Source organism: Coptis chinensis, chromosome 4 (genome assembly GCF_015680905.1).
Source record: "Coptis chinensis isolate HL-2020 chromosome 4, ASM1568090v1, whole genome shotgun sequence".
NCBI lineage: Eukaryota > Viridiplantae > Streptophyta > Magnoliopsida > Ranunculales > Ranunculaceae > Coptis > Coptis chinensis.
Window position 1 is genome coordinate 95,446,479 of NC_141459.1, and position 8,515 is coordinate 95,454,993.

The 8,515-nt window shown below is 37.9% G+C and overlaps 1 protein-coding gene across 1 annotated transcript; it reads left to right on the plus strand.

The window, feature by feature from the left end:
- Positions 1–1,058: 1,058 nt before the first annotated feature.
- On the plus strand, positions 1,059–3,303 carry LOC147505867 (11S globulin seed storage protein Ana o 2.0101-like). Its single transcript, XM_086558263.1, has 4 exons — positions 1,059–1,390; positions 1,744–2,032; positions 2,113–2,583; positions 2,788–3,303. The coding sequence occupies exons 1-4, from the start codon at positions 1,098–1,100 to the stop codon at positions 3,181–3,183; spliced, it is 1,449 nt and encodes a 482-aa protein (XP_086414389.1). The 5' UTR covers positions 1,059–1,097; the 3' UTR covers positions 3,184–3,303.
- The last annotated feature ends 5,212 nt before the right edge of the window (positions 3,304–8,515 follow it).

Genomic DNA, 8,515 nt, shown 5'->3' on the forward strand with positions numbered 1-8,515 from the left:
AAACTTGTAAAGTTCGATATCCTTTTTAGTCGTTTTTCTTTCCAATTAATTCTCCCTGGAGTTTTAAATGCATGAACGGCAGCCGTCAAGTACTCAAGTATGATTCGATCCATAACTTAGTCACGCCCAATTCAACTGCTTTTGCAATATAGTGCACTATGGCTTGTGTTTCCGCAACATAACTGTTCTCAACACCCAAGCCACCAATATAAACACCTATGATGTTCTCACTGCTGTCTCTGAATACACCAGCCCAACCTGAGTTGCCTGGGTTCCCCAAGGAGGAACTGTCAGTATTAATCTTTGTTATATGTCATCTGGCAGTAACATTTGATCATAATTTATTGGTGCTCTTATAGGCTTGCATTGCAAGTTAAAGTTGTGTAGAACAGACAAGTACGTCGTAAGGAGTATTGTGCATAGTACTTTTGGTTAGCCTGTGAGCTCTCTTGACTGCCTTCCTCATCTGGATGCAAAAGAATCTGTAGTTGGCCTTCCCAGCATCATACAGAATGGTGTTCTGCGCAGTCACTCCTTCATATGCCATTGGCAATGGCGTCTGTAGTGTTCCACCATCGGACAACCAAATTACATCCCTCATATGCACGGAACACATACATCAGGTTGCGGCATGCAAGCGATATAATTGGACTTAGTCTTAAGACCAATCTAATACTAGGTGTGGATAACCCACTAGAACAAGAAAATTTTGCATCAAGGCGTCAGGTTATGTGTCATGAAAAAGTAATGTTAGTGTACCTATATAGATTTGACAAAAATATTACTGTACTTTTAATTCCTACGAACGATAATCAAATCAACCACGAAGAATTTAATGCACGCAACTCATGTCAATGATACTGTCTTTCAGTGGTATAATAATAATAGGACGGAAAAGTTTTGTACTCTCCACTGAATTTGATGGACACTCGCCATGTTATTGAGCTACATAGCCATGCAAAACGCAAAATGGCTGAAGAATATTACCAACCATTTGAAATGTGTCAATCCCTCACATACCATTCTCCCCTATAAATACCACATCAACCAATTCGCCACTTCACATCAAAGCGTAGTAGTATCAGTTCCCTTCCTCAATGGCTAAGTTTTCTTTGCTCGTCTCTCTAAGTGTTTGTTTTCTTATACTGTTCCATGCCCAAGCATCTCAACAATCACAACGACAAAGCCAGTGCCGCATCCAGAATATTGATGCACTCGAGCCAACTCATAGGATCCAGTCTGAGGCTGGTGTAACTGAACACTGGGACGAGTACAACGAGCAATTGGAATGCGCTGGTGTTGCTGTAACTCGGCATGTAATCCAGCCTAGAGGACTTCTATTGCCTCATTTCCACAATGCTCCTAAGCTCACCTACATCATCCAAGGCTGGTCTTCTTACCTAAAATCATAAATACGCCGGCCACAATTTAGATTGCCCAGCCAATTTAAATGCTTAATGCACAGTATGCTTAAATGTGTCAACGGTCTGGCCCATGGCCATCGTATAATTACCTGGACCTCTTAGGGAAAATGTGTTCCTTAGGCTACACACGGCAAGGTTTCGGATGGATTCTAGTAAAGAAACATGCTATGATTCCATTAAAAACCTTGTCCCTAGAAGTGTCTCAATTTGAAATATTGAGAGGATAGCTCCTTAGCATTTCTTTAAAGTTATGTAGATTATAGTTCATACATTCACATCTAATTGTTAATGGATATACGTGGTTGAAATGCGCAGGTAGGGGTTTGCATGGAGCAGTCATCCCTGGTTGCCCGGAATCCTACCAATCATCCCAACAATCCGAGCAATCTGAGCAACAACAACTCCAACGTGAACAGGGCCAAAGCCAACAACAGAGATCTTTACGTGGAGATCGGCATCAGAAGGTTCGGATTGTACGCCAAGGAGACGTAGTAGCCACACCCGTTGGAGTGGCTAAGTGGATCTACAACAATGGTGACACCCCACTTGTTATGGTCTCCCTTATTGACACAAGCAATTATGAAAACCAACTCGACGACAGACGTAGGGTAAGAAATGTTGTAATAACATTAAAAGTGTGCACTTACAAGCATTTGATCCTAACTTCATTCTTTGCTGTGTATTTTAGTCATTCTACCTTGGTGGCAACCCCCAACAACAGCAGCAACGACAACAACAAGAGCAACAAAGAGAACAAGGCCAACGTAGGGGAAGCCAACAAGAGACTTCTTCCAACAACATTTTCAGTGGATTTGACAATCGGATGTTGGCCGAGGTATTTGGTGTGAGCACAGAGACAGCAAGAAGGTTGAGGGGTGAAAACGACAACAGGGGTAATATTGTTCGTGTTGAAAATGAGCTTCAAGTTATTAGGCCACCAAGAATGGAACAAGAGGAGGAGGAACAAGAAGAGCAACGATATGGAGGAAATGGTCTAGATGAATCCGTCTGCAACTTGAAACTAAGGCAGAACATAGATAACCCCTCACGCGCAGATGTCTACAACCCACGAGCCGGGCGATTTACTAGACTCAACAGCAGGAAGCTCAGCATCCTCAGCTACTTGCGACTAAACGCTGAGAGAGGAGTTCTTTATAGGGTAAGATTGAACAGAACCAGTTCTGATAAGTATGATTATAGAGATACCCATACTAACTAAAGCGTGAGTGTGCAGTGTTCTGCTTGGGTTCGGTCTCAACTGTGAAAGACCGATAGCCCCTCGCGTTTCTTAGTGAGAGTACTCTATAACCCAGATTTATGTTATTGCTCTTGCAACTAATTAATGATTTGATTAATTTTGCAGAATGCTCTAACAGCACCCCGTTGGCACATGAACTCCCACTCCGTAATGTACGTCACCAGGGGTAATGCTCGGGTTCAGATCGTAGGAAACTACCAACGACCTATCTATGACGGACAACTCCGCCAGGGTCAACTATTGATTGTTCCACAGAATTTCGCCACGATGAAACAAGCTGGAGAGAATGGCTTTGAATGGATTTCATTCCAAACAAACAACCAAGCCTTAACAAGCCCTATTGCTGGAAAAAATTCAGTTATCCGTGCACTGCCACAAGAGATTCTCATGAACGCATTCAGAATTTCAAGTGAAGAGGCTAGAAGTTTGAAGTACAATAGAGACGAGATTGAACTCTTTGCTCCAAGGTCTGAATCTCAAGGAAGGGAGATTGCTGCTTGAGGAACTCAGTTTTTCTTTAGAGTAAAAATGCAAGTCAATAAAGCCTTTTGAATGGGCAGAGAGGTTTGCTTTTGTACCGGTTTCACGTCTTGAGTAAATAAAACATTGCTCTGCGATCTACATTTTATATGTTCTAAATTTAGGGATTACGGCCCAAGGATAAAGCCCCATAATAGTTTCGCCCCAAATCTATTCTAAATTTTAATTATGGATTTAAGGAAAATTAGGATGACTTCTGAGCAATCTTCACTAATAATTTCGATTTTAGGAAAAAATCTTTATTAATAATTTCAGCTCAAAGACAAAGACGTTATCATATGTAAATTTGGATTTACATATGTCAATATAAAATTACACATTTTTCTTTATCCTATGTTAATTTAAATTTTCATATGAAAATGTTAAATATATCATATGAAATTTTTTACATATGTACATTTGTACTTAGTATAAAATTACACAGTTTTCTTTATACTTAGTATTTTACATATGTACATTTGTATTTACATATAACAATGTAAATTTACACAATATTTTTGTCAATTGAAGAAGTCTATAAAATTATATTTACATAGTTGTTTTGTGTAAATTTTTAAATTTTCATATACAAACATAAATGTAGATATGTAAATTTAAATTTACATTGCTAACGTCAGCTCGTATTTTTTCTTTAAATCCATAATTAAAATTCAAGGTGGACCTTGAGGTGAAAAAAATTAGAAAATTGGGCTCTCAGCCCAATTACTTGTTTTACATTCAAGAACGATTTAACCAAACTAAACCGAGTAAAAATCTTGTTGCATTCAAGGACAATTTACTAGGGCTCGCTCTAAGATTGTGGGGGGCCAAGGCAAACTCTTAAAAGGGACGAAGGAAGCTATTGTTTAGGCTACAAAATTTCATTTTAACAGACATGGAGTTATCGCAACTTTGTTCCGACTGTAATTTTTTTTTTATATATAAGATGTTCCAACTCTATGTGTATTAGCAAGATGCACGTGCTATGCACGCGATGTTAAGTAAAACTTGCCGAAAAGTGTAAACATAATTTTACTTCACCATTTTTTATTAATTTCCAAATTGGGGTGTTTGGAAGCTAGCAAATTTTGAGAGAAAGCACTCAATAAATTTTTATAGGAGAGTGTGTACGTATGTGTGTTGTGTCTTGGACTGACAATAATTAGACCACCTAATTAAACGGGAAACCTGATTCTACTCACGTGTTGTGACAAAGTATGAAACTTCAGGAACTCTCGATTAACAAAATGCTAATTGATTTTGGATGAAGTATAGTAAATAAAAAATAGTTATAGAAAGGCATAAAGCAAGGTACGTACAGATTCAAGTATGAATGAGATTTACAGATGAATATCTGAACAAATGTTCATACCTGTGGTTGGTCCCCAGAGCGCAGAGGCCCCACTCTCTCCATTCTTGCGGTGTGCTAACTCTATCCCATCGATGGGGACTTGACCGAGAGTTCACAAATGCTATTGTTTTAAATAAGTGATCACCCATTATGTTGGCTCTCCATGTGAGCTTTAATAGCGAAGGGAAACTTGTTCCAATAGACACATCTTTTGTTGGTGCTAGAGAAACCAAATACCGAGGTCCAAGATTAATCGAATCGGTACACTTTCATCTCTAGTTTGAACACGACTCAAAAAGATTCGCACATGAAAGTTTCACAACTATCAAACAGAGCCTATGAGTAGCAATTACCTTAGATTATAATTTATAAAAAAAATCCATGATTTTAACACCTTTCGAAATTTTACAATCAAATTTTTCTTAGGATAGGATCTTCTCGTCTCTACATAAAATCTTTTAATTCCAAATCTGACCATACCAAATGTAGTCTCCAAATAACAATGGAAATCAATTGCCAACAATTCTTACATTTGTAAACATATTTTTTATAGGGTTAAAGTTTCAGTTTTTGGTGTTCTCTTAGTGTGTGTGTGTGTTGATATTTATGTAGTCAGGACTTAGGAGATCACCCTCACAAAGTCATTGGCTGGTCATTCCTCAACTATTGGAATATTGATACAACACAGGGTGTAACTGCCTCATTGAATGTAATATGTCTAGATCATAGATACATTCTAAAGATCCACCACTTCTGTCTAGTCCTTTTGAGGGAACCCAGACCCACACCCATGAAGGCATATGGGATTTGAGTTGTGAAGTGTCGACGGTAACTGACATCTTGTATGCAGTAGGTTCGTTCCTTGGGTGGTGGGATCGCTATATCCATTGGAATGGACATGGGCTCTTCTCCAGAAACTTACCCCGCCTCGATCCCGGGACCTCGGTTAGCGATCATCCCCACTCATAGGTCTAGCAATCGTTTAACATTGATAACTAAGATCATTCGGACCTTATTAATTTTAAAATTGGTACCAAGAATTTAAAGAAACCGATCAACCGTCCAACCGTCCATAGAAAAACCTTAAACCAAAGCAAATCCATCGGTTATTTGGTTCTCTTAGTCTCCCCGATTCACCGTAAGTATGGCACACATATCTGAAAACACCCCGGATGAACTAAATTGTATATGTAGTAAGAAGGATTTAAATATGGATGTCCTTTAGACAACAATGATGCCGCCAAGGATGATAACAATAGCATTAGGAGACTATACTTGCATATGTCCACCAGTATCTACAATAACTACATCCCGAACCAATGCGAGTAGCCTCTGGATGGCTTCCTTTGCTACAACAATGAGGATCTTTCTCGTATCCCTTCTCAAAAATAGGAATCGCCAACATATCGATTATAACATCACTTTATATAATCTACATTGCACCGCACATAAAGTTGAACGATTCAAATAAACCGGTGTCGACTCACATACCTGGAGCCTACGTGCATGAGTCCTAAGCTGCTCGACAGCTCCAGACCGGAAAGTATCACAAACAGCCATCATGACACTGACATCATGTTGTCGAAAGATAGCAAAAGTATTAGCAGGTCTCCCACAATCAGGTGATCTCAAAACCGGTCAAGGAAACAACTTTAACCTTTGCAAGATTGGTGGACTTTCCAACTCCATTGACACCAACAAAAACAACAACATATGGTTTCTTTTATAATGATTTGCATGTTGTTGCACTGTCCTACGATGTATTTGCACCCAATCATCGCCTAACAAATCCATTGGCTCTGACCTGGAAAAGGAAAAAGCTTTATCTCTAGTAAATTATATATCCTTAGTCTACTAATTCCAACTGCCAGCGCTCAAACCTTCTCACAGATCTGGACCATATAGTGTCGGTAAAAAGTTTAAGTAAGTTTAAGATTTTGTACTTGTACTACAGTAACACACAAACAGAATTAACAATATAACAAATAACAAATAACAAACAGTGGAATGCAGAGCAATATCCTTACGGCACAAAATAGGCTGGTGACTAAAGGAAAATATATAAGTCAACTACGTAAGATCTAACGCACAACCCTTGCTGTCTTTTTTCGGCAGTTACAACAGTGGTTCAAAATTCAAATACTGGAGATCCTAAAAGAGTAGAAACCGAAAGCACATCAAGAGTCTTTTCAAGTTAACAATTTCTTTAGTAATGTCAGTATGCATGTAAGATATTTACGAGTTTATAATCAGTAGGTGTTGATGAAGGGGTTGAGAACCCCGGCAGGTAAATTCTTCGGGTTTAAACATCAGCAACTTGAGAACTCCGAATCCCCCAAAAATACCGCGGCTTCAACTTCTTGTTGATGGTAAACAAAAAACCAATGGACTCACAAGTTGCACAAAAATGGCGCATTGTCCAAGCATACCGCAACAATATGCTACTTGCATTTTTCACTTGAACACGGCAAAATGAATCTCCAAATAATAAATATCCTCAGTTCAAAGTAAATAGCCTTCTTGAATTCTGCTCTTTTTCTTTATACATATATTTCTAATAATATCAGCTAGTTAGTCCCAACTATTTCAACTTGTGATATTCATATGATACTACCCCTCATGAGTTCACTGAACTATGCGAATAATTTACTTGAGCACCAATTTTTGAGTTATGAAAAAATGACGACACAAAGAAATTAAATGTAGAATGAGTACAAAGAAATTAAATGTAGAATGAGTACCTTCAAATTGTGATATACTTCCACCCCCATCTTCATTGCCTCTTTGAAAGAGGAGGCCCCCAATGGAAGGATCATGAACTCCTGAAATTGAAGACCAAGTCAAAGTCAGAACTTAGAAACTCACAAGAATAATGAAATTTCTTCAATATGAAAAAGATTTGGATTGACAAAGTCATTACCTGCATCGCAAGCTTGTTAAAATTCCACCAAAATGAAACTTAATAGATAATACTATACCCACACCCACACACACACACAAAACACGATACACACATACATAAGAGAACCTTCATTGGTCCATCAATGTTATCCAGTTGTTACCTTTGAGAAGTAAGCAACAATGTTTTTGCCTCCGTGTATTTCATCTGTTGAACCAAAAGAGCAAGCAAGATTTGTATCCCAACTCAAAGCTTCTATCTGCTTTGACCTTAAGCGAATCCATCATTCCTTGAACTTCGATGCTCTTCCAAATGATACCAAACATGCAACAATGTTGACTTCTAAAGACACGATCTTAAAACTTCGAAGTCTTTGATAGACATCCATACACGCATCCATTCTTCCTAAACGATATAGAACCTGAGTCTCTAACAACATAGTAGCAGATGTTTGCTCCTGAGAATGCATACACTCCAGAGCTTCATCCAACTTGTTTTGTCGACAGCAAAGATGCCTAAAAAAGCCTAAAAAAAAAAAAAAAAAAAAAAAAAAAAAAAAAAAAAAATTGTTCAGCTCTAATAGATATATATAGGCCAAGTCATTATCAAGGACACATTTCACAATTAAAAACACCAAACAATCCAGTTTTCTCCATGGATGATTCATATTCACAAAAATACAGTTAAATCTGAAACTCATGTAACTATAGACCAAAAAATCCATACAGTTAATCCTTATAGATTATTGTTATTACCTTATAGAAATTGAAGTCGTTGAGAGTAGAGGGTAGATTTTGAATGGTGGAAAGAGCCTTATCATAATCATCCACCTTAATCAACCCCACAATTTTACAACGCAAAGCGTCAACGTCACCAGGAATAATACCAAGAACTGTAAAATAAAATAAATTAAATTAATAGTCTGAAGAAAAATATAAAATTGTAAAAAGATTAATTAATATAAAAATACCTTGATCTGAAACTTTAACCGCTTGTTCGAAATCAGATCTATGGATATGTCGATTGAGGGTAGAGAAAAGATCTTCGGGTGAAGGCATTGAACA

Bases quoted from the DNA above. Each gene is read 5' to 3' on its own strand.
- LOC147505867 (XM_086558263.1), top strand. From the start codon at position 1,098: ATGGCTAAGTTTTCTTTGCTCGTCTCTCTAAGTGTTTGTTTTCTTATA. The intron at 1,391-1,743 runs GTCTTCTTACCT...ATGCGCAGGTAG, and splicing joins ACCTACATCATCCAAGGCTG to GGGTTTGCATGGAGCAGTCA. The intron at 2,584-2,787 runs GTAAGATTGAAC...TTAATTTTGCAG, and splicing joins AGAGAGGAGTTCTTTATAGG to AATGCTCTAACAGCACCCCG.